This window comes from Protopterus annectens, chromosome 6.part0 (assembly GCF_019279795.1).
Source record: "Protopterus annectens isolate FY-2018-M chromosome 6.part0, PAN1.0, whole genome shotgun sequence".
In the NCBI taxonomy this organism is placed as follows: domain Eukaryota; kingdom Metazoa; phylum Chordata; order Ceratodontiformes; family Protopteridae; genus Protopterus; species Protopterus annectens.
The window spans coordinates 138046857-138072078 of record NC_056737.1 but is presented as its reverse complement, the minus strand read 5'-3'; the positions used below and the strand labels follow the sequence as shown (position 1 = coordinate 138072078).

The 25222-nt window shown below is 37.8% G+C and overlaps 1 protein-coding gene across 1 annotated transcript in view; it reads left to right on the top strand.

Moving 5' to 3' along the window:
* The window catches only part of PRKD1 (protein kinase D1), a 1412470-nt gene that overhangs the window by 668523 nt on the left and 718725 nt on the right, over positions 1-25222 (top strand). The window contains exon 8 of the mRNA XM_044073466.1: positions 19786-19863. Coding sequence (XP_043929401.1) covers positions 19786-19863 — 78 coding nt within the window. The remainder of the gene's footprint in view (positions 1-19785; positions 19864-25222) is intronic.

Sequence of the window (25222 nt, the reverse complement as noted above, 5' to 3'; positions counted from 1 at the left end):
TTAATAAGTGATCCTTACAGGTCAAAGACTACTGTTTTGGAGGGGTGAGTGTTAAAGCCAATTTCCAGCAGAGGCAGGCATGTATTTAACTAGTTGAAGTTAATACACAGCAAGGTTCTTCAAGTTAAATTTGCTTGCATTCTACAGTGCCAAAATTCTCATTGAAAATGTTTGGGTATTGCGGTTGTATGCACTGACCACAGGCTATTGTACAATGACAAAATTCTCAGTGAAAAGATTTGGGAGTTGGCCCTTATGGCAGAGCTTCTCTTGTGTCAGAGTCAGGTGTAGAGACCATAGACTCTGCACTGTGAAGGAAGCTGGTGACCGAGATCTTCATGCTCAATCCAAACTTTAATTAACAAAACCACCAGCAGGCATTCATACACAAAGGCTAACCCATTTTGTTGAAACATTCAGTATCAGATCACTGCTAAGTAACATTATTCTATAGATAACCAAACCACATTTCAAATATAGTTTATTATACTGCTTTTATCAAAGCAATTTATATAGACAGTTTCAGTTAAATGAAGCAATTTAAGACAAAAACATAAGCATATAAAATATTAAATACAGAAATAAATTTTTACGCATTATAGCTTTATGTAATTAAAGTGAAATTAAATAAAATAAATGGAGTTAATGCAAATATTCTGAATGATTTCTTTGAAGTATATTGATCTTAAACTGTTTTGAAATCTATATTAAATAAGTTATTATAATAAAATTAATTGAATAAAGAATCTAGAAAATTAAATGTTGAGATATGATTTAGCAAGTTAAAAACTTTATTTAAATTAATTATAAACAGCATGCTAAATATAAGTATAATTATTTTCTGGTTTTGTCTGAAAGTGGTCAGTTTAACTGTTCTTTTTTTTTCGTACTCTTGGGCTACATTCACTAAAGCTTACTATGGTAATAACAATGATGAATATCTTTGCATAACACTGACTAGTAAGAAATATGATAGTCTGGATCAAATAGATGTGATTGTTAAAAAAATGAAATGGCCTGGGAAAATGAATTGTTTTCAAGAATTTTTTTAAAGCATCCATCATTTAAGCATTGCATATCTGAAAGAGTAAGCATCTTTTCCTGGTGTGAAGGAATGTGGTCAGAATCCTGACAGTTACAGCTGTGGTCTGTAAAAGTCTGGTAGTCCTGTACACTTGAAAGAGCAACATAGAGTTAGGGATGTAGAAGATTCTTAAGAGAGCTAGACAGATGCCCATGCAGGACTCTGTATGTCTTAAGATATACTTTAAAGATAATCCATTATTAAGCCAGCAGCCAGTACAATTCTCAAACAACTGGCATATTATGCTCTCTAGAGATTGCTCAAAAAGAAGTTATTCATTTTGTGTACTTTCTGTATGCAGTTGAAATTAGTGTCAAATTGGCAAAGGTTATGGGACATGACAATACTAAAACTTAGATGCATGTAAAATGTGGATCTGTGATGAAAGCCTATGAAGTAAGATTAAGAGCTTCATTGATGCAAAGTGATGCAGATTGAAGACTACAAAGGTAAATGACTGTATGGCAATTGACACTAAAAACAGAGGCCGCAAAACGTTAGTTGTTCAAATACACTATAAAACTCCACACTCACTGGGCCTAGTGATGTAGGGTTGTGTATCCATACCCAAGCTACTTTTGTATCTATTGACTCTTAACACTGCTGTACCTTAGACAAGGGAAGCCTCTGGTGTATCACAATCTCAGTATTAGACTAGACACCACAAGTGGCTTCATATTTGTGATCACAGCTTAGAGGGTCGCTTACTGGTGTATCACATATCAGCATGTAAGAAACGTAACCTTTAAAAGGTGGTAGTGTTTTTTTTTTTTTAATTTTTGCCCAGCCATCTTTCTGCCCTGAGTCAAAGCATCTGCTTCAGGAGGAAGCAGTGAATCAGTACCTTCCACTGTAGGAATTCAAAGAAATCCATAGAGCTTCTATAAAATGTTCAATGCTTTTTGGTGTCTAAACCTTTTAACTGTATTCATAGGTTCATAGGATGATACTAGGCTATTAGCCTGGAGGCCCTTATAAGCCTAGCCAAGAATTTTGCCCATGTTCCCACAAAGTCCGCACCTGTTTCCCCTGTCCAGAAAGGGACACAGGTGGAATCCCAGGGTTATATTTTTAGTTTTCCTTCCAGTCATCCAGGTTTCTCTTAAAAAGGGATAGTGAAGTACTCTGCTTGACATTGAGAGGGAGTCTATTCCACAGATGGGGGAGTCTTTGGGACACAAATCTATCCTGCCAACAAGTTCTATTAATGTCACAGACCAGGTTGAGGCCTTGTGAGCAGGTTGTGCAACTCTATCAAGGCTGGGTCTGAGACTGGGTCCTTGACACAGGTCACCTGTAAGTAGTCCGTACAAGACTGAGTAGAAGGAAAGAGCTTTTAGCCTATCTGTTTAGGATAGGTGTTTGAGACCCTGGATTTTCCCTCTGTGGTCTCTCCAGCTGCTGCATGTGCTTGGCAAGGTATATGCTGAAGGGTGCATTGTACTCAATAATGGGTCTGATAAGGGAGGAGTACAGGGATATTATGACATCCCTGTTCCTGGATGAAATACCCTTACTTATGAGATGGGCCATGTAGAAAGCCTTCTGTACAATGTAGGCAATGTGGTGGTCAAAAGTCAGGTTGCTATCAACCTGGGTGCCCAAGTCCCTCACAACTGATTGTGTGTTTAATACATTGTTATTAATCTGATAATTATTGGGGACACCATTTTCCACAAAGGGGATAATGATGCATTTCTTGGAAATAATTTGAGGCCATGCTTCTGGCACCAGTCATTGGTTTGGGTAAGGCCCAGCTCACATTAGTAGGAGAATTTGAGAGAACGCCCAGCTTGCAGTCATCTGCAGATTTGGTCAGCCACAGACCAATGGTTTCAACATTCTGATACTGTTCCTCATTATTTCTCTCAGCCTCTTCTTTACCTGTCCCATGTTGTCTTGCATGATTTCATGGAGTTTGACTCTAATATACTTTCTTGATAGTCCATTCTATGAGTTCACAGCTGTCTCACTGAAGAAGTACTTTCACAGATCCGAAGAGTAGGTGACCCACACAATATGCTGCCTATGTTCCCTTCAACCCTCCATGACCTTCATTTTCTGGACACCCCTTCACATCTCCTTGACATCACATTGTATATCTAAAGCATATCCCACTGTCCCTAATGTTCTCATATGAGAAGAGTTCAAGCTTTTCCATTCTCATATCATACTCTTTATTTCCTTCGACCATGTGTTATTTTTCTAGATTTCTTCTAGACTTCCTCCAGCAGCCAGATGTCCCAGTCCATGTGAGGCTTTCAGAGCAACACACAGTACTCAATGTGTGGATTATCCAGCCTCTGGAAGAGTGAAAGCATATTTCCTTGGGTCTGGGGCCTATTCCCATAAATATTACATCCTATTGGCAGCTGTGAGTGCCCTCTCACTTTGCTCTAGATGGTCTAGTCCAGGTGTAAACAGCACCAGCAGACCCCTTAGCTTACCTTTCTCCAGTCTATCCTCTTTAGCCTGCTGTTAATTAATACCTGTTTGTTGTGTACCAGTGGCATTACTTTTCATTTGTCTTGCAATGAACCTTAACTGCCACTTTTTGCCACATTTGGTTATCTTTTATAAATTCTTCCTGTGACTTTTCCCAAACCCTCCTGTTTTGTACCTAACAAAAAGGTTAAATATTTTCTCTGTTTCCTGAGGTATATGTCCAAATGAAATACTTTGCAGAGTACTGGTCTCATAAATTACCTCATTGGTACTACTTTAGATATTTTCTTTCTAACCAACATTTAGGCTTTCCTACCTTTCATCCTAACACAAATGCATTTACTTGGTGCTATCCCCAGTCTTTTCTGAGAGGCTGAATCAAAGGCCTTGATGAAGTACAAGATCACTGAGTCTTCCAGTGCTCCTTTGTCTAGCTGTACTGCTATCCTTTCTTAAAAGTGGATTAGGACTGACTGATATCTTCTGGTCACAAACCTATTTTGGTGCTATCACAGAAACCACAGTAGTATAAAAAAAAAAAAAAAAACGGACTTTCTTTTATGATCTTCTGCCTGATGGTCCCTGTCACTGCTGGAAGGCTAATAGGCCTATTATTCCATGGATTTGTCTGGATATCCCTTGTACAAGTGTTTAATAAATGCTGTCAGTCAAACCTAATGCCATTCTAATAGCCACAACAAAACATTAGTAGTAGTGTGACCACAACAAAACCACCATATGCCATTCTGCAAAGGGCATTGATATCTTGAAGGCCTCCTTCAAATTATTGACTGTATGAGGCAGACTCTTAGGTATGTGAAATGTATTCCTTTAAAAAACAGGTTATGATTAGTTCAACTGTACTCAGCACTGCACTAAAAGTGCTTAATCACTGGTGCCAAGATAACATGTCATTACCAAATTGTTTATTTTTTAATTAGAATGAAGCTGTTTTTAAAATCAAAACAGCTCTTCTTACTCAGCATGTCTCTGAGATATTTATTTGGTGAACACAGTGAATATACTAACCAAATTACTACCCCCACAACTTCTGATTAAAGTTATTATGCATCTAAGTCTTTTTTTTTTTTTATAACACAGTTTTATTAGTCTACAGAAACAGAAGGAAGAATAAACGTGTTACAATAATTAGTGTAGTAGTTTTACATAAAAAGTGCAGGTATATCAAAAAATAACCTATATACATATATACATATGTGCCAAATACAAAAAGGAAATAACGCCATTAAAATATTTGTAAACTCATGTCAAACCTTCATGTGATTTGCTACAATGCCCTTAAGTTTATTCCTAAAATCCTATATAAGGGAAATGATTTAGGTGTCACATAATTTCCTTTCCTTGAACCATTTACCATGATATTTGCCAAGACAAATATGTGAGTCAGTGAGGAAACCAGAAGTAAGAAAGGTAAAATGAGATAATTATGAGGATTGATTGTTACTCGTTATCCAAGAGCAGGAAGATAAAGTCCCATATTTTTTGATATGTAGCCCTTTTACAGGAATTAGTTATTAATAGTTTTTGTGAAGAGATGTATTTAATGGCATTATGCATCTAAGTCTTAAGCAGGAGGTCATGTTATTTATAAACATGACTTGTCACCTCTACTCACTCAACTACAGTAAGAAGACATCTGTAGCCAGCTCATGTCCTGCTATTATGCAGTCTAAGTATGTGCAATCATGTGTTCTTGGCAAGTGGTCTCATTGTTTTCCTAGCAATCATTAGTGATATGTCTATAGAGGATACTGTCAGAGAGACCTCTGATTTTCAGGGATGCTTTTCTTTTTATGTTGCATATTTTTTCACTTAGTGACAAGAAACCAGGTAGATCTGTGAGAATTAACAGTAGATAGTGTTCATAGATGAAAGCACTCCTTGTTTTTGTTTTATTTCCTGCAGTCCATATGATGGTGGTTGCCCCAATATCACAAAATTAAAATCCATTTCTGTGGTAGTTTTTCACCATTTCTAGTAATCATGCAACGCAGATGATCTGTAGAAGTGGGTATGTGAAAGCACTCCTTGTTTTTGTTTTATTTCCTGCAGTCCATATGATGGTGGTTGCCCCAATATCACAAAATTAAAATCCATTTCTGTGGTAGTTTTTCACCATTTCTAGTAATCATGCAACGCAGATGATCTGTAGAAGTGGGTATGTCTTTAATTAGACTGTTTGTGGATGAAAGCATTTGACATTTAAGTTGATCATAATAAAATGTTCATTGCTGTGGCTTGTTGGGAGGTAGACAACATGGTTTACTGTTATGAAGATACAAGTTTAAATACATTACTATGATCAATTTTATTTTAGTTTATCACAACTTAACATCATAGGGGTACACAGAAGGTGGATATCTTTTTGGAGGGGTACAAAGGAAGGTATGGGTGAAATACAGAACAATAATGTGATGTGACTGACCAAAGTTCAGTGCATATATCTATGAGCAACAATTTGACATTCATTAGCTGGGCTGTTATGCCTTTGACATAAAATAATGTGCATAGAAAGTGGCTGTATAGTTTTGAAAGGAAGGCTGTCTATGCAAACAAAGGTCAGTTACATGATTTATGTGTAGTCACTGTCAGTGGGGAAACAGCACACTCACCTTTGGTACAGAAGGCAATGAGTTATATTCCCACACCAGGTAGATTGATTGCTTTAAGTGCGGAGCAGAATACAGGGGTGCTGCACTCGTGAATGTGCCATCCTTCAGATCTGCGGTTAAACCAAGGCCTCATCTGATTGACATGGCTGTAGCTCAGGTAGATGTAAAAGATCCTATGGGACTTATTGAAAAAAACAGGGGAAGTACTTGATGCTCTGGGCAAATTTCCCCTAGCTGTATAAATACCGCATCAGGTTTCCGCTGAAAATATGCTACTAGTCTAGTGGGGCTAACCCAGTCAACAAAGGTAAATAAATAGGGACATGGTGGCATGTGTACCTGTCTAACAGAAACAGGTTGAAGTAACTGACTGTGACCATAGTTTCTTTCACTTTTCTGAAAGACAAACCTTGGAGATGTACACAGAAGGTAAATGCCATTTTGAAGTAAAGGCAAGGGGTCAAGCTGTCAGTAAAAGAATAGGGTTGTTACATGATTCACTGTAAAAATATATATATGACTTTGGAGCAGAGCATGTAACTGACAACAGCTAGTTGAAATATGTTACTCTGGCTGAAACATTTTTGATTGTTTCTCAGTGATACATCAGAAGTACACAGCAATTATTTCAATCTGGTGTGAAAATTGAAGTAGTAATGGATTATTACACTTTTGATGCAGTTACTGAAAAGCAGTAATTAGATATGTGTGGCTTGTTAAATAAGTATTATAGATTGTGAGAGGTGGTTGTTATGCATCTGATATTGCAGGAGGTGTTTGTCTGCTGATATTTATTCACAAAGAAGGGGAAGGAGTCAAGAATGAGAGGTCTGAACACAAGTGATCCCAGATAAAATGGTTCTCAGTGTTCTGGAAATCATTTTGCTTTGAAAAAAAAATAGTATAATGATTTTGCAATAACTGAGATGCTGTAAATCTGCAGATATTTTTTTCCTTTTTATTTCTGAGTTTTTTTTAATAGTTCTAACTGAGTACGAAACATGTCATGAACTCCCCTGTCCTACCCTATAGTGATTCTTCCAGATTAGAATAGGAAGTATTAAATACTTATAATGCTGCAAAGTAGTTTTTTTTCTTTTTAACTACTTAGCGTTATTAAGTTGATGTGATATTAAATGTTCAGTTATCTTTAAATCTGAATGTGATTTGAAGGTAACTACCTCTTTTGATGGAAAATCATAAGGCTTTTTCAAGTATAGTAGGAGTATTACAAGTAATGCCCAATGTATACAGCTTAACATTTCTGCATTATAAGTTGCTAACCTTTATTAGTTTTTCCATTGCACTCTCCCGGACAGTTCAAGCAGAGCTGTACTGAGCTGTTTCACTGCCGGTTACTACTGTAGTGTGCTGGTATACTTTAGAGACAGACATATACTACATTAAGTACTGAATAAAAAAGGATCCCAACCAGCAAAATGCAGAACAAGTACTAGGAGGTGGTACCTCACATGCATTAAAGTAATAAATGAGACAAAATTAAAAATGTGGAAATGGTCTCAATCAAAAAAACGCTACCACTAAATTAATAAAATTGTTATGGTCTTAGACTTTATTTTAGTTTTTTAGACATTGGCTTGAATTTTGTTAGTTTAATTAAAGACTGACTCAACAAAGCCCATACACTTGAGACTGATAGGACAAATACCCAGCCCTGTAGTGAGGGGGGATAAAGCCCTTACTGTGCCCCAGATGATTTCAACTACTACCATGGACACTGGACAGACTGGGAGAGGGAGCACTGGAGTGAGTAGCAAATGCAGGCTCACCCTTCCTGAGGGGAGAGGGAGTGGAGGAAGGCAAGGTAGGCTCACTGCAGTAATAGTATTAAGAGCCAGGTGAACTCTATGGTGCAAGCAGGACACCACTAGCTTGGGAGGTTACATATATAAGGAAGCACACATGTATTTTCCAGTGGCAGCTATTGCAGACCACTGAAGGCTGCCACTGCCTGGTGGTTGTTAGGACACACTCACCAGCAGCAGTGCAGTGTCACACCAGCATCATGAATCTTGTCAGGGGAGCTAGTGGTGGCTAATACTCATGGGAGGTAAAAAAAAAAAAAACACAGGCCAAATGAGCAACTCATAAAAGCTTTATCTAGACTGCAGCAAAGCCCCTATGTCCTCCATGTGGGGTTCTGCACCTGCAGCTAATAGCAAAAGAAGGGAGAACGGATGAAGACACTGAAACATATTAAGGTATAGGATGGTATCAGCCAATTAAAGATGAAACAAGGTATGCAAATGTCACCCCTCATCATGTTTTACCTTTTCTATCCATTCTCATTAAACAATATAATATCTTCTTTGGGTTGCTAAAATCATAAACCAAAAAAATTCATAAATATATATGATTTTAAAAGTAACTGGTGATTTCTTATTAGTTATTTTTCAAAAGACAAATTCAAACTTATTAATGAAATGAGGCTGTGAAGCTGTCTCGTGTCTGGCCTATCCCATTGACCAGTCACAGTATGTAACAGAGCCTTCTTGAAAATGGCAGAAAAACATCAGGAGTCTGTAAATAGGTTCTGTAGCCATCCATTTATGACTGCTAGGCCAAGTAAAGAGGCAAGAGGAGAAAAAGAATGCATGGATTGGTTTGCAAATCAAAGATGAAGAAAAAAAATGACAATAAAAAGTGAAACAAGATTAAAAGAAATGTCCCTGTTCTGTCCCAGAGGTGCCAAGAAGGGATCCAGACACCATGAAATAATGCAAAAAAATAAATAAATAAATAAATAAAAAGAAAGATAGAATGCTACGGCATGCAGACAGTGGAGATCTGAATTCTTGACACAAATGAGCAACTTTGTTTCTATGAGGGGGTTATATGCAAATCAGGAGTTCATAGATTTTGACCCTGTATTAATAGCTTATTAACTGTACATATAGTCTTTAGCAGACTGCAGGTCTTCATTTGTCTTTAAATAGTATCTCCATGAGTAACTGAGTTTGCATGGTTACATATATATGGGCACTTACCTCAAAAATACTGGCATTCACAGGAACTTGTGGATAATTGCATATCTAGGAGTACAGACTGGGGACCATCTGCTAGGCTGACTGGACAGGCAGAGCAAATGAGTGTGCTATCATGTAGATTCAGAAGAATGATCTTGTGTGGCTTTTGAAAAGAAACTATAAAGAATTTCACCTCATCAGACTGTCGCATACCTCAATCCCAGTAGTGATACAGATAGAGTTTCCTTTTATAGCCAAGAGGACTGAGGTTTTTTTGTTCGAGTATAGCTTGTGGGAGTGGAAAAAAGTAAAATACAGGAAGTGTATACACAAAGGTGCATAGATACTGATCAGTTTCTGCTATGCGTTATATAAAGAGAAGAGCTAATGAGGTGTTGGTGAAATAATAACATTGGAAACTAGCACAGAGAAAAAGCTGCATCTTCAGATGGAAAGCCAGTGACCTGTTAATGTCAGGCCAGGAGGGGTGATGGGAGTACATTCACATTTTGGAGGTGTCAGTCAAAAGGCAAGTTACATTTCTAAACCATTGCATTGAATTTTGTCTCCACTGATCAATAGCTTGCTACTTTATTTGGAAAATGAAATAATTGGCATCTGTCAAGCACATGACACTGAGAACCTGCACGTGTAAGAGATCTCTTAAGATCAAAGTGGTCATATTAATTTGAGCAGGGTCTATCATAGCTCTTTAAGCAAATATTGTATATGTACGATAGTGATGGACTTGAGGGTTAGGGGCGGATTAAGTGAGTTAGGGATAGGGTGCGAGTAAGGTAAGTGTGCGATAGTGACGGACCTTAGGGTTAGGGTTTGGGTTAAGGTTAGTGCATAGATAGAGTCAGCAAGCCAAATGTAGGTATGAAATCACCAAATGGAGGAAAGGATGTAGAAGTCAGGAATCATGAGGTACAATGAAAGATTCACAGTAACTACTGCTATATTTCTGAGCTATAGGGTCTATTACTGGAGGGGTGGGATATACCTATTAATAATAATCCTCTTTTTATTTGAAGTGAAAAAGGAGTGCATGTGATATACTGTGAGGCAAACTAATGGAAAAAGGGAATCTATTTAGAAGTGAGAGAAAAAGTATGTTTCACCAGTTATGTCACCTTAGAGGAGAATGAGACACCCAACTCTTCTGTAACAGTTTTCGGTTAGTAGCTACAGTGCTTCCATAATGATGAATGACAATGGTTAAAGACATTGTTTTGTAAAAAATGTCATTGTTAGTTTTTCTGTGATAAAAAAAAAGTTTGTGTAAATATATATATATATATATATATATATATATATATATATATATATAGGTCTACCTACAAATGCCAAAATCGCAGAACGCCGACAATGAGAACACCAACACCGGAAGATCGACAATGGAGAAGACCGACAGTTAAGAATCCCGATGCTGAGAACACTGATATGTTAAGGTAAGTGTGCGATAGGGACGGACGTTAGGGTCAGGGTGTGGGTAAGGTAAGTGTGTGATAGTGACGGACGTTAGGGTAGGGTACGGGTCAGGTAAGTGTGTGATAGTGACGGAGTTTAGGTTTAGGGGCAGGTTAAGTGAGTTAGGGTTAGGGTGCGGGTAACGTAAGTGTGCGATAGTGATGGAATTGAGGGTTAGGGGCAGATTAAGAGGGTTAGGGTGTGGGTAAGGTAAGTGTGCGATAGTGACGGACCTTAGGGTTAGGGTTTGGGTTTGAGTTAAGGTTAGTGCATAGATAGTTGTGTATGTAAGGTTTAGTGTAGGTTTGTAAGGTTTTTGGTGTGCTTGTGTTGTGTGTATGTTTTTTGGGAAAGGTGTTTGTTTTGTTGATTGTTGGGATTTTGGTTTGTTGGGCATGTGAAGTTTCGTGTTTTTGAACTTTTTTTTTTTCATTTTTTTCGTGTCGGTTATTTCGTTGTTGGTATTTTGGCGTGCCGGTGTTATCAGGTAGACCCATATATATATAATAACTCACTTTTTTGTTCATCTAATGAACTACTTACAGGAATTTTATTGCCAGTGAATGGTACAGTCATCGGCATGATAATTCTGAAATTAAAGAGGGGGGCTGTTAGTGTGAAGAACATGAAGAATAAGGCATCAGAAAAGGGGATGGGGCACTTTGTTAGCCTGATAATGTGAAATGCAGGTTGGTGTATATGTAGCGTTGCCACCTACTATCCGGTAGTCTGGAAAACACTGTACAAATTCCGGTATTCTGATTTAAAAAAAAAAAAAAAACAGACTATCAGAGTTTGTTAAATTTCCAATTCTGTGGTGTTATTATTTAAATAAGCATTCCTAGCACAATGCAATTGTAAAGAAAACCAGGAAAAGAGGACATTCCTTCTCCCCTGATATGCTTGTGACATCAGGAAATGACCATACAGTGGGTGGAGATAGGGGAGGAGATAGGTGGGGTTATGGGAGTTGCAGGCAGTGTGGCTTTTGTCTGGTTTTTGGCCACAATGAAAGACGGCAACCCTATGTATATGTCCCTCAAAGTATCATTACATTCCTGCAGCAATGTAAACTGATTGTAAATGTCATGGAAAAATTCACTTGCATGGACTTCCCTGATGTAGCTGGTAACCAAAATTCATGAGGGTGTGAGGAGAAGGGTTAACAACTTTAATCAGAAAGGGATTGCACATCACCTGAAAGGAAATTAAGAAAGTCAGTGACAGAAAATGTTTCATACACTAGGCATAATTGTAAGGGTCAGAATGAAAGCAGGCAATGTAGAAGGTTGAAACATAGACAGTGGACATTTTTATACAAAATATTTTAGATACAGAAAGAAAGAAAAGGAGGTTTATAAACAGATTATTTCTGCAAGTAGTGATCCCTTATTCAGGAAAATATAATGCTATCATGAAGGACAGTCTGCAAACGGCGATGTAGGAAAGAAAATAGATGACATATGGTAAGGAGGAAATAGGGATATGAAAGAATTTATATTTGCTCATAATAATTTATTATAGGCATGCTACTGTGATCATTTATGGTGCTAAAAGTGGAATAAGACATAGCAGGAGCAGTGCAAATCAAATCTAGATAACATGTCAGTTTGCTTACCAGTCTTCTAACTTATAGACCATTCCAAAAGGGAGAAAAGGCTTTGAAGTAGAAATGGACAAGCTACAGATTGTGAGAGATGGTCAAGCAATATACAAAGCTGAGGGAAATAGTAACTTGGAGGTTGAAGAAGAACATGTCAAGACAGATTATGCTTAGGCAAAGCTTGCAAGTATGTGGTTAATGTTGCAATTAAAATGAGGATTAAGGCTCAAAAGGATAAGATAAGATAAGATACCCTGATGGAACCCTACTGGCAAAAAAGAATCTCAAAGAAGAATAGAATAGCATTCAAAAGGTAAGAAAGGTGTATAGGGACTACAAAAAGCATGAAGGTATTGCTTTAAATGGAGATGGAAGGAGAAACAATGCGGTAGCTTGGAGGCATAGAATACATATGTGAAAACCTTCTTGTAGGTACAAATGGAAAGAAAAAATAAACTAAAGAACTGAAGTAAGTTATGCAGGGTGAAGTAATGAAAGGGACAATTAGGTAAAAATCTGAGGACACTGAGATATAGCCGACCTTCACAGATTTCTACAAATAACTATATCAGTTGGAATAATGGGAAAGAGACCACTACAGCTTTCTTAACAGGCTAATTCCAGAAGAGATAACAACTGTCCTAGACAGCAGCACATCTGCACAGAGGCCAACGTAATGAGAGGACAAAGAGCCCAGTAGTAGGGACATATCTGGCATGGATGCCACATAGAAATGTGTTAGAATGGAACACTCACAGCCTCTTAGAGCAACAAATGTGGACAAAGCCATAATAATGGGAGATAAAGGGCCAGAAATAGGGACAGATTATTAATATTGTACTGACTAACTTAGGAAGGTGATAGAATATATAGATTGCACATTAGCATGAACTTTCTGAAGAGCACGAAGTTTGAAACTGAAATGTCAGTCATTAGTTTCTGACTGCACTGTACAATGACATGCCAATGATTTGCCAGGAAAAAAAATATTATGAAAAAAAGATCACAAACATAAGACAAAAACTGTCCATTCTGCACAGATTGGGACAGTTGTGAGGTATGCACTTAGTCACATCAGTGCAAATATCATCCCATTGATATGCCAGGAAGCCACATATTTGTTAAGGAAAACATGTGGACATCCTGGGAATATCCTGACAGTTGAGAGGTATGGATGTGAAGTATATGGTCCAAACACAGTATAGGACAGTGTACCTACAGTGCACAGTATTGTGCTATTCTATTCCTGGCATTCTGTACTGAAGCTGTGTTAATGATCTGTAACAGGACATGGAACTGCCATGTAAAATGATCACCAAGGGGAAGTGTGTGCATTGAATAGGGACACATAGATGAGTTGTAGGAATGAACACAGGGGAACAGTACAGGTGAGACTTCTGCATATACAGCAAAGGAGGGCATGTCAGTGGAAGATGGTTGTAGCAACAGTGCCAAGCACATAGCTGCATGGCACAGTACAGGCTGTAGAGTGAAAACGTAAAGTCTGTGACTGTCACACAAGGTGACATAACAATGGGGAGGATGTTTGTGTGAGATAAGCATCCTTACATGAATAATGCAGAAGACATCTATCAGGGATCTGACATACAATCAGGGTAGGGTCCATATTGGGAAGCTGTGCAAAATGATATACCTGAATATGAGTGTACTCTCTGCAGAGGTCTCCAGCAAGATGGGCACAGGTAAAGGGTTAGGGCAAACATTACAAGAACCAGCCACAATCATTGACAATATCAGAATAATACTACCACTAATCCCATGCCCTTGATGTAACATATGTAACATAGAGTTACAACAGATGAGCCTGCACATACACACTTGGCAACTGTTATGCTATACCACACTTTATGAGGGTAACCACTCACACTGTCCTGGTACTGTAATGTCTGCAGGAGGTGTTAGGAGGGACACTGCTATACCTGTATGTGACATAACTCCATTTTGCCTTGTGTGCTTGGCATATATCTATGGTGCAATCCACACTGTCACGGATGATATACATGCCATTAATGTTGTCAAACACCTATGTATGCAGTGTATGCATAAGTTGAACAGGTAACACACATGCATCTGCTGTAACAACTCTCCAAAGGCAGGAACACTGCATCAATTGGCCCAGACAATATATCAGGATGCTGTCTAAATAGTATGAAACATGATCTATCAGGCCCTCTGGAATTGCTATTTAACTGTAGCCTTCAAACAGGCTTTATGCCTCATGAATGAAGAACAGCAACAGTCATCCATCTACACAAAGGTGGCCAATCTACAGACCCTGGAAACTACAGACCCATAAGTCTCACTAATCTTATATGTAAAGCCATGGAACTAATTATCATATTTGGTTTCACCAAGGGCAACACATGCCTACTCCACCTGGTGGGCTTATTTGAGAAGGTCACCAAAGTGATGGATGAGGGCAAAATGGTTCACACTGTCTACTTTCACCTGACCAAGGCATTTGACACAATACCCCACTTGGCCATTGTTGACAAACTCAAGAGGTTAGGTACAAACCCGTATATCACCCAGTGGACAGCCAACTGCCTCAAAGACAGGACCCTTGAAGTTAGAATTGGGGAGTTCACCAATACAAACAGGTCAGTCACAAATGGAGTCCCTCAGGGATCTGTCCTTGGACCACTCATTTTTGGCATTTCTCTGAAGTCAAGACCAATGTCAGTGGTCTCTGGTTGACTACATTTACAGATGATAGCAAATTAGGAGTTGTCATTGAATCCCACACCAACACAAATGCTCTTCAGGAAGTGCTGACACAGACAAACAACTGGTGTCAGAGCCATGGACTAAAACTAAATCATGAGAAATGCATAAAAATATCCACCAGGAAATAATGTGCCCCTGGTAACTATCATATTGACAATACACCCCTTAGAGCTGACCCAGTACTTATGGATATAAATAGACAGTAATCTAGCATTTGACCATCACTTGTTTACAGTAGTAAGGAAATCATTCTATGCTGTGCAACTTATAAACAAAGGCATGGCATCTAAGTCCAAGTAAGTCATTGTTCTACTGTATTCCACATTCACCAGACTTATCACTGAGTATAATGCCCCCTTTGGTATGTACCTAACAAGTGGAATGTCCACAGAAGTTCCTCACTAAAAGAATACAGGGTGTAAGTAAAATAACCTATGTAGACTGCCTCAAGGCCCTATGTCTAAATTCTGTCTCCTACAGGTTTTTAAAGAGAGATGTATGTCTGGAATACAGGGCATTGTCAGACCCCACTCTGATGGACCTCTTGCCTATCCACAAAACAAACATCACCAGAATTACCCATTCTAAAGACTTAAACCTTGCCTGTGGTATAAATAGGACCTGCTCTAGAGACAGGTATGTATCCCAGAGACTACCCTACTCTGGAATAGGTTCTCCATTCATGTGATCAGAGTCCCTCCCTAACCCAATTCAAGTACAGTTTGGACAGTTGGATAAGGAACAGGAAATTGATCCCAGGTTTGACATCTGTATCTGTAATGGACACTGGCAACTTATAAATGCTTCATCTCCCGGGCCCCTTCTTGTAAATGTTTCATCTCCCAACCCCCTGTTTACACTTATCAAAGGTATCAGAACTTGTCAAAGATTTGGGATGCTCACCCCATCTATGGTGTCCACTAACCTCTTGTGTCCATCACCATCCCTGTGTCTTGTCTTGTTTGTCCTGTCTGTCTGCAGTTGCTTCCTCACCTACCCAACTTCCAAGACCCAGACATAGCTACATCTCTTCACCAGTAGTCTCTCTCTCCAACAAAAAAGAGGCACCTATCCCACAAAAAAAAAAGAAAGAAAAAAAAAGAAATGTACTATAGATAACTCCATTTTGTACGTGTCTTCTTGACACATTTAATTCGGTCCAGTTGGCTATACAACATGATTGTGTTGTGGTCACCCCCCCTCTCTCTGGAGGTGACAGTTTGAATTCAGCTAATATTCTGCATATATTATCAGTTTTTACTGTTAAAGAAATGGATAGCTATGGTTCCTTCCTACCTTTCTGCTGCACATTCCTGTATTACTTTCCATTTGTTCTTTCCCTGCTTGCTCTCCATTTCATCACTGTCCTATCTTCCCCATTTCCTTTCTTTAATACTTCACTGCATGACTGTGCTCATTGAGCACCAACACACATCAACGGTAAAGCAAAAGTAGTTAAAAATATTAGACACAGCTGTATTCAAACCCAGTACCATCTGCCCCCAAAAAGGAAATATCACCATATTAACACCAGCTGACACAGAGTCAGTTAAGTAGCAGGTGTATTCCAGAGACTCAGTATTAACTATCATACTTTAGCAATGCTACCACTGGAACAGTTACATGGCATTCCCTTATATACTAGTCATGCTTAAGGTCTCCATTTGCCCATCTCTACGCCGGGCAAACTAGATAAACATGGGCAAACCTCCCATTATTCCTCCATTGCCCGTTATTGCACTAAGCTCCACATTGTGCAAACAGCGGCCAAAAAATAATAAAATAATAATAAAAAACTGACAGAGAAAACACAGTCTGAACACAAATCAATAGGAAGTTGGATGCTAATGAAACAAAACCTGTGAATTGTGCACTGCGTTCTTGCATTTCCTGCCTTGACAAACGTACATGTAACACCTTGTAAGTCTAACCTGACACACCCACCTGATGTAAGCATTCACAGTTGCCATCCATACACTGAGGGAATGCCTGCACAATGTTTACATGTGATACAAAGAGCCAAGGATTTGGGATTCAGCAATTCTAAAGAGTTCAGACTTGTATTCTGTTTAATGTTTTTTATAATTTTGATTAGCACACACTTTTACACTTTTATATATCTGCATTACTTACAAGTGGAATGTTCTTTTGAGGGGTAGGGGAGCAAAGCTGCATTTGTGTTATTGCACAAAAAAGGATTTATGTTGCAATTGTTACTCTCCTTTTGTTGCATCCAGCCTACTGTCACATGTTAAAGTCAGATATGTACAAATCTCAGACATTTTACTTTTTATTCCTTTTTGTGACTATATTCCAAAAGTTTTGGAATACATGGGGAACACCAGCATGGAATCTACATGGTTGCTTTATATCTTGTTGAATAGTTCTAATGAGTTGCTGGATTGATTAACATGCAGTTCAGCTGCTTATACAGTAATTAGTATTCCATGGTATTTAGCTTATTTGCATGGGGTTGGTTGCTGCTACACAGCACTTACTGAATTTAAAAGTGTCTGTGCCTGTGTGCGCATCACACAGAAATGCATGCACGGTGGAAGACTGCTCTGTAAGCTTTACTGAATCCCACCGAATGTCTTTTATATATTTTTTTGTTCTTTTTTTCTTTTTCTCATCAGTTGTGATTAATGTTTTACAATTAGAATTTCTGTCCTTGCATGAATGTTTGCTGAACATATTCAAATAGCAAAGCTCATATTTGCAATGTGTATTTTATCTTACCATTATGGTCAATTAGGCAGATCTTGAAATTTTTAAATTTCATCAGTTGTTATGCAATTGTCGTGTATACATTTTCTGCACTATTTCTAATAATCTCTACAATTGCCTTTGGCCTGAGTCCTGAGTGAAAGGGTTTTGGACCAGTTAGTTCACTTACCCTTAACAGATAGCAAATAAATAATACAAATACACATCAGCATATCTCACCTGATGTAGGCTACAAAAGGAATGCACTCAACTTGGTGTGAAGGAACTCAGGGTTCTGATCCCATCCCAAACCCAGTCATTTATTGATTAATTCATATACTAGTTCATTTGAATTCATAAGTTTACCAGATGAATTATATTTGTTGTAATATGTTAAGTCATGGATGTTGTATGTTCCAATATGTATATTTTTATTATGTTATTGGCATATTTAAATGAGGGCAGAAGATGCCCAATGAGAAGTGTTGTGATTTAAGCATTGCAGTATTCCTGTTCATTGGTTATATAATTGTATTGATTAGTCTTTTTCACGTTTGTACACAGGCGAAATTGCTCAATGTATCAAGTGATCTAATGCTGTAACATTCCATTTGCCTTTACTAATATTTTATCCTGGGAACATGCATGGAGCTGTCCTACCTTTGCATGTCCAGATGAAAATATCTCAAATGTTGGCATATTTTGAAGTATATAATGTGATCTGCATGATTCTCAATGCACATTAAGACATACCAAGCCTATGTTTCTGCTGTTTTGAATCTTCATATATCGCACTACCCAGTTCTAGCTAATAAGTTCACCACACTCCCCTAAATAAATACCAAATGGAAATCACTGGTAACAAAGTCAGTGATGTTGAAAATGTGTTATATTAATTTATGATTCTACAATTCAGGAAGTGTTCTAGCTTAGAAGAACTCATTCATGTTGTATGGCTAGTTTTCAATAAAAAAAAAAAACGTGTGTTCAAGAAGTGTTATAGATGTAAACACTTATTTGCAGCTCACTGAATCATCTGATGTTGAATAAAACATCTGTACATGCTACAGTATTGAAACACTAAATAGTAAAATAAAAAAATGCATATATGACATAAAATGCATTTGTAATGTATGTTACACAAATATGGAAACAAGAAAACCAATGTTCTCTAGTGTGTGCACAGGAAAAGCATACAAAAAGGCCTTGACTATAAACATATATATGTGTACAAAGATTAAAACCCACTCTTTTCTAGCAGTCATTTGAGAGCAGTAATTCCCCCATACTCAGGAATAGTCAATAGCTACAGGTGTTTCATTGTGTGTTAAAAGGCAACAAGCCAGACCCTACAGGTATGAGTACAAGGTACAGTATTGTTTCACCCCAACACCGTACCATATGTGGAAGAAAGCTTTTGACCTGAAGCATTTATCTGTGCAGATGACATGAAGTAACACAGAAATGAATGCCAATATATTTAACAAACTGTATCTTGCTTGCCTGAGTTCATTATTAAAAACCTGTGTGATATGCCATTCTGCATCATAGAACCAGTGTGATAAAATGTTTTTTTTATTTTTCAATGGAAAATAACGTTTGACAAATGTAAGGTTTTATATATCTCTGTAGACTGATTTTTCAGTTTTGCATGTTTTTTTTTCTGGTTTATTTCTCATCATACTTGCTTAGAAAAGTTTATTTTCTTGTTTTTATTTTTAACTGTTCTTAGGGCGAATAATATTAAGATACTTCTTGTAATGTGAATATTTCATAGTAAAACTTATCTTACACTTCTGGTATGCTGTTGAGCCAAAATTGCTATGAAGCACCTGTCTTTATCTAGTGCAATCTGCTTTGCTGGCAAGAGTGCATTATTAAATGTTTATTGCATTCTGTATTCTTAAACTATCATGTGAAACATGTAAATTTCATTATTTTAAAAAAAATATCTGCCATCATGCCTTGACAAAGGGAGGTTTGTCTTTATACACACATCTCAGAACATGATGAGAAAGTCTAAGTACTGCAGTTGTTTTAATTGACCCTGCTCTGTGACCATTAAAGGATACAACGTAAACGTTTCTCCTTGCATTTATCTTCCAGACTGCAAACTCAACTGTCACAAGCGCTGTGCTCCCAGAGTACCGAACAACTGCCTTGGCGAAGTGGCTATTAATGGAGGCAAGTTTTAAAAAACATTGTATTGTCATAGCATTTATTTAATTATACGTGTAACATAGGTTTGCAAAAAAGACGTGTTGAAGGGTTTGGCAAACAGGTCTTTTAGTGTATCTGAGCAGAAGGACATAATACCAGTAAAGGAGATTATATACTTTTCAACTTCCATCAGTATTACAGTTGAGACGTAGACCTACACAATTCTGTCTAGTTGTTAGTGTATTTACAGTAAGTGTTAAACCACAATGTGTCATGTGCTTTCTAGGTGAAGTAATTTTGTAAGGATTTTTAATTTAGAATTCCTTAAATAATTTTGGGTTCTCATCTTCAAATAACTTTACAACCTTTTCAGTCATGTGCTTTAGCTTGAAAGCATTATATGAGTTTATAGTACATCAAAAAAATAATTCTCTAGTTCTCTAATTTCTTTTAATTGCACTGCTGTTTCACACTTTATAAAGTATAACAAGTGCCCAATAAACATTCTCACAGCAAACCACTGACATATCATTGCAGAGATTTTGTCATTTAGTGACTTGTAAGAACATTGCAGATTTTTTTTATAGCTCTGCTGAAACAGATTGCCCATTTTCCACATTCACTTCCTATTTGGTCTGTGTGTGTTTCCCTTTTTTTATATTTTTTACGTTCTTTTTCTCTTGCTCTTTATACATATACCACTACCCACATCAAATATTGTATTCTTTGAAATTTGCCTTATCTTAACCAGAAGTTAAGATATTTACACTGAAAAGATAAAGCATTAAGACCAACAGGAGGTGAATATGACTGAATTTTAAGGATGTTTCTTAAGAAGTGACCATGTGAAATGTTGCGACCTGCTTGTGTGAGTCCCAAAGCATGGAGACTGAATGGCCAAAAGACCAGAACTGAATATGCCATTTCATGGATTATTATTCCCTTTCCTGTGAGGTATGGCAATCTCATAGTTGGTGCATATAAGTTTAAGGGGTATAGGGATGCTAACCCCTTTCTGGGATGGGGGATGCAGTCGGGCTTGCCCCCTCTGCAAAAAGAAGTTTTAAGGAGAAGAGCAATTTTTGAGATTCATTCTTCTCCTGTGTTTTTGGTCTTTTTTTTGGCTTTACAGCACTTGGCATTTTGAGGGCCAACATTTTCAGTAGGGAGCCTTCTGAAGATCTACTGCAACTTTTCATTGGTAAACACCTACATATTTGTTTTCTTTACAGCACGTAGCATTTTTCTACTGTTTGCTGGATAACAGTTAAATTTTTTCAACATTCCCTCTTATAGGAATGATTCATAAAGCATCATTTCAATGCCACTGAAGCATATGTGGCACAAGTTCCAGTATGACTGCTGTTTCAAATCCAACTTTTGTGAAATTTGTTAAAAGACATAATTCTGCCACTTTCTGAACAGCATTATGGGAGGGTGGATGAACTTTTTATAGAATACTATTAGTTTCATGTGTATGGTCTGAAGTATGTTAGTTATGTGACATTTGTATTAGACTGACTGTATCCCTTTTTACAGTCTTCAGAGCAGAAAGTAGCAACATTTTTAATGGAAGCAATTAATACATATAAACTCATTATTTAAAATTCATTGTTTAGTTAAGTACCAGACTTACACTTTATGGGCATTGTACTTAACTTGTGAACAGCCTGATCTGCATGGCATAATAAACTGCCCCTCCTCCAGATGGTCTGTCCATCTAATGCCCCTTGGCACCCTGATCTTAAAGGGAGGCAGCATTAGGAGCATTGATTCTTCCCAGCCCTCAAAACATACAGTAAGGAGGGGCGAATGTAAGGGGTTAAAGTTACCACACAACTGCCCACCAATCACCAGTTACCTGTTCACTTGCTTTGTGACCTTTACAGCCTGTCCATGAAGACAATCACAAAAATAACACCAACAAAGCATTGTATATCTTTAAACATGCAGAATAATATGAACATTATTTAACTCAACAACACCTGCAAAACAAACAAGTCAGATAATAGAACAAACAAATTCATGCTTACTAATGTAGAACCTTTTAAAATGTTCTCCAATAACAAAGAAACGTGAAGGTTAAACAAGTCCAGACCAATATCTGACAGATGAAAACATTCTAGTAAAAAAAAAACAGGATTCATATCTTGGAACTCCTAATGTTCTCTACAAAATCTTAAAAAAGATTTATATGTGCTTAAGAAATTTGTTGGATTCCTATGCTGCTGTAAGAAATAACACAGTAGGTCACTGTATTCTAGGAATATTGGCAGACCAAACTACCACAGTCAGAGAAAAAGATTGGTGGGCCATGGTGAGAACTATAAAAATGTTTGACAGCACCTGGCTCTTAGGTACCAGTCAGATGTTATTTCCTGCAGTATGTATCACCAACACCTGAGGATTGTCTGCTTGCTGGACAAATTTATCCAGGACCACCATAAGACGCATGCAGAACAAACCAGGATACCCTTTTCAAATGACTTTAACCACAGATAGATCGAGGCCCAGCTTTTCTCCATTCACCCTGTTGACTGTCATTTTGCTGACAACTAAATAACCCAAGTAACACATGGAAGAAAACGCAACAAGAAAAGTTTAACACAGATCATAGTCTTCCACTACCTAATGTGTCTAAGAAAAGCTGCTGAGGACCAGTGCTTGGCCCTCTTTATGACCGGAACTGATTATCCCTCCCTGGCTAAATCTGAAGCCCTGCCAATACAAAAGGAGTGAATAGTGATCCTCATTGCAGGAGTCTCTGCCAAGCTAGGGTTCTAAAAATCAGGCTGCACAGATCCTAAAGGGTAATAGTTCTGCCACTGGGAACTTAAAAAACAAATTGGCCTAGTTCACCAACTTACAAAAACATCTCAGATTTGCTGTCCTGTGAACGTGACATATGAAGTGATTGGGTACCATTTCTAATACAATATGTTTTCCACATCTCCTTGGATTCATTTTTCACTTGCACAACAAAATGACAAATCTCAACTGATAGACATATATGTCTCTTCTGGTTAATAATAGAAGGGCCTACTTATCCAAAAGGCTGCTAAGTAGAAGCAACTAAAAATATCTCATACACTATAAGAATGGTAATCTGAAAAATTCCCTGATCTCCCCTGAGTATGCTGCACAATAACTGCTTGTTGATGGGCCAACTACCATCAGCAAACTGAACCTTGACCGTCTTCCCACCAATGTTGACCCTAGAGATGACCAAAAAACTTAAAACATCTGGCAAACCTGCCACTCTAGCAAGCAAACTAAGATAAGTGTATATTTAGAGTTTTGGGAGACTCATTCATCAAACTGCTTAAAGCTAAATAATGACAGATAGCCAAGGTGACCACTTCACCTCAAAAGATGAAAGTGTTGTAAAAATTCCACAAAAAAGTATGGCATGATGCCAGATGACTTCTTGGAGTTCCTGTACCAGGTACTCAAAATCAGGTATGTTATCAATCTTCTCCAGTCAGAAAAGGTGGGAAGGGATGCTGGTGAGCTTATGTTAGGCATCTGATGCCAGCATGTCAAATCTGGAGAACTATAAGTGGGAAAACTGTCAGTTAAGATATTAAACTTTCCTGGGATGTGCACACCAGTAAATGTAGAGTTAATCTGTAAACTGTTAAGCACAAATAACCTGATCAAAGACTGGACTCATTTGGACTTAGACAACTTTGTCCACAGTAGAAGAACCACAGCCTGATTATTTATTTATTTATTTGTAAAACCTCTATTGAATTATCACTTAATACATAAGTAAATATACATTTATATAAAAGAAAAACATGTTAGCATGTTAACAGTTACAGGCATATATTGCATATATTCTTTTAAACAATTATCATCAATTCAACATTACATAAATTGATCATTTCCTGATTTTCATTAAACCTCACTCCTCCTCCAAAACATTATTCTACACGTATTCGTCCTCAACTTTCCACTTTTTCTATGTAATTTGCTCCTCCCCTTTTCTAATCATCTCACTCCCAGTTATTTTATCTCTGTTACAATATTCAGTATTTCAAATATAGTTGGTTTAGACTTTGATTTCCAATTTCTAGTACTTACTATTTTGGTAGCCACTGGAATTAAACTTAAAAAGATCTTACTATGTCTAGGCAATTCAGATCCTGTATTCAGCTTGTTGTCACTCAATAGGAAGACTTTGCAGACAATATTATTTTGTACGCAATAAAACCATTTAATCACCCAGTATTTCTGATGGAGTAGGTAGTTTTTAATGTCTACCAACTCATTACACTCCCAAAACATATGTCCTCAGTTACCTATTTCTTCCCTTTCATACCTCCACCATTTGCCTTGTACCTGAGAAAAAGTTCATTGGAGTCTGCTTGGGATATAAAAATACCTGTGCAAATACTTCCAAGAAAAAAAATAATTTGGAAGCCATACATGTCCTCCAATTGTTTCCTTGTGAATTGCTTTTCCAAGCTGTCTCCCAAATCTTGTCTTACACCCTCTGATTGATTCCTATAGTTATTCTACAGTATAGCTTCTCTACTAAGCTAAAAAAACTCTACCAGAGTAGATTTTTCATGTAGGATTCCCCTATCCTTTTCCTTTTACCTATATTCTGATATCAATCCCTGATAGGGAAGACAGTTTCTAGCCTGCAATCCAAATGTCTTCTTAGCCTCTTCCCATTTAGTTACCTTTCCCAGTCTAGTTATTTGCTCCCAATACCTAGATTCATTTGCCAGTTTTCTCCAGCAAATTCCAACCCCCCACTTCCCTATTCCAATTACCCCCAATTGCAATCATCCCTACCAACATAGGTTCATAGGTTGGTACTAGGCTATCGGCCCTAGGGCCTATACAAGCCTAGCCATAACAATTCCCTGGCTATTTCTTCCCACACTATTTACTTCCCTGGACCCCTGTCTAGCAGGGTGACTGGCGTGATCCCCGGGGTGAATTTTCTTTCTCCCATCCAATCGTCAAGGTTCCTTTTGAAGAGGGCCAAGGAGGTGCTCTACTTGACATGTGTGGGCAGTCTAGTCCAGAGTCTGGGGAGTCTCTGGGTCAGGAATCTATCCCTCCAACATGTTTTGTTTATTGTGATGACAAGGTTTATATCCCTGGAGCGTGTGGCTCTGAGGGATTGGAATTTCTTTAGGTGTAGTATGTCCAAAAACATCACCTCTGAGTAGATGATATGTGACAGAGTATAGCTGGAGTTTTTTAAGGAGGTCAGCATAGGCCATCTGCTTTAGGCCTGTGATTCTTTTAGTGAGGTATTTCTGTGGCCTTTCCAGTTGTTGCAGATGTCTTGAGAGGTACATACCAAATGGGGCATTGTATTCTATAATGGGTCTAATGAGGAATGAGTGCAGTGGGACAATGA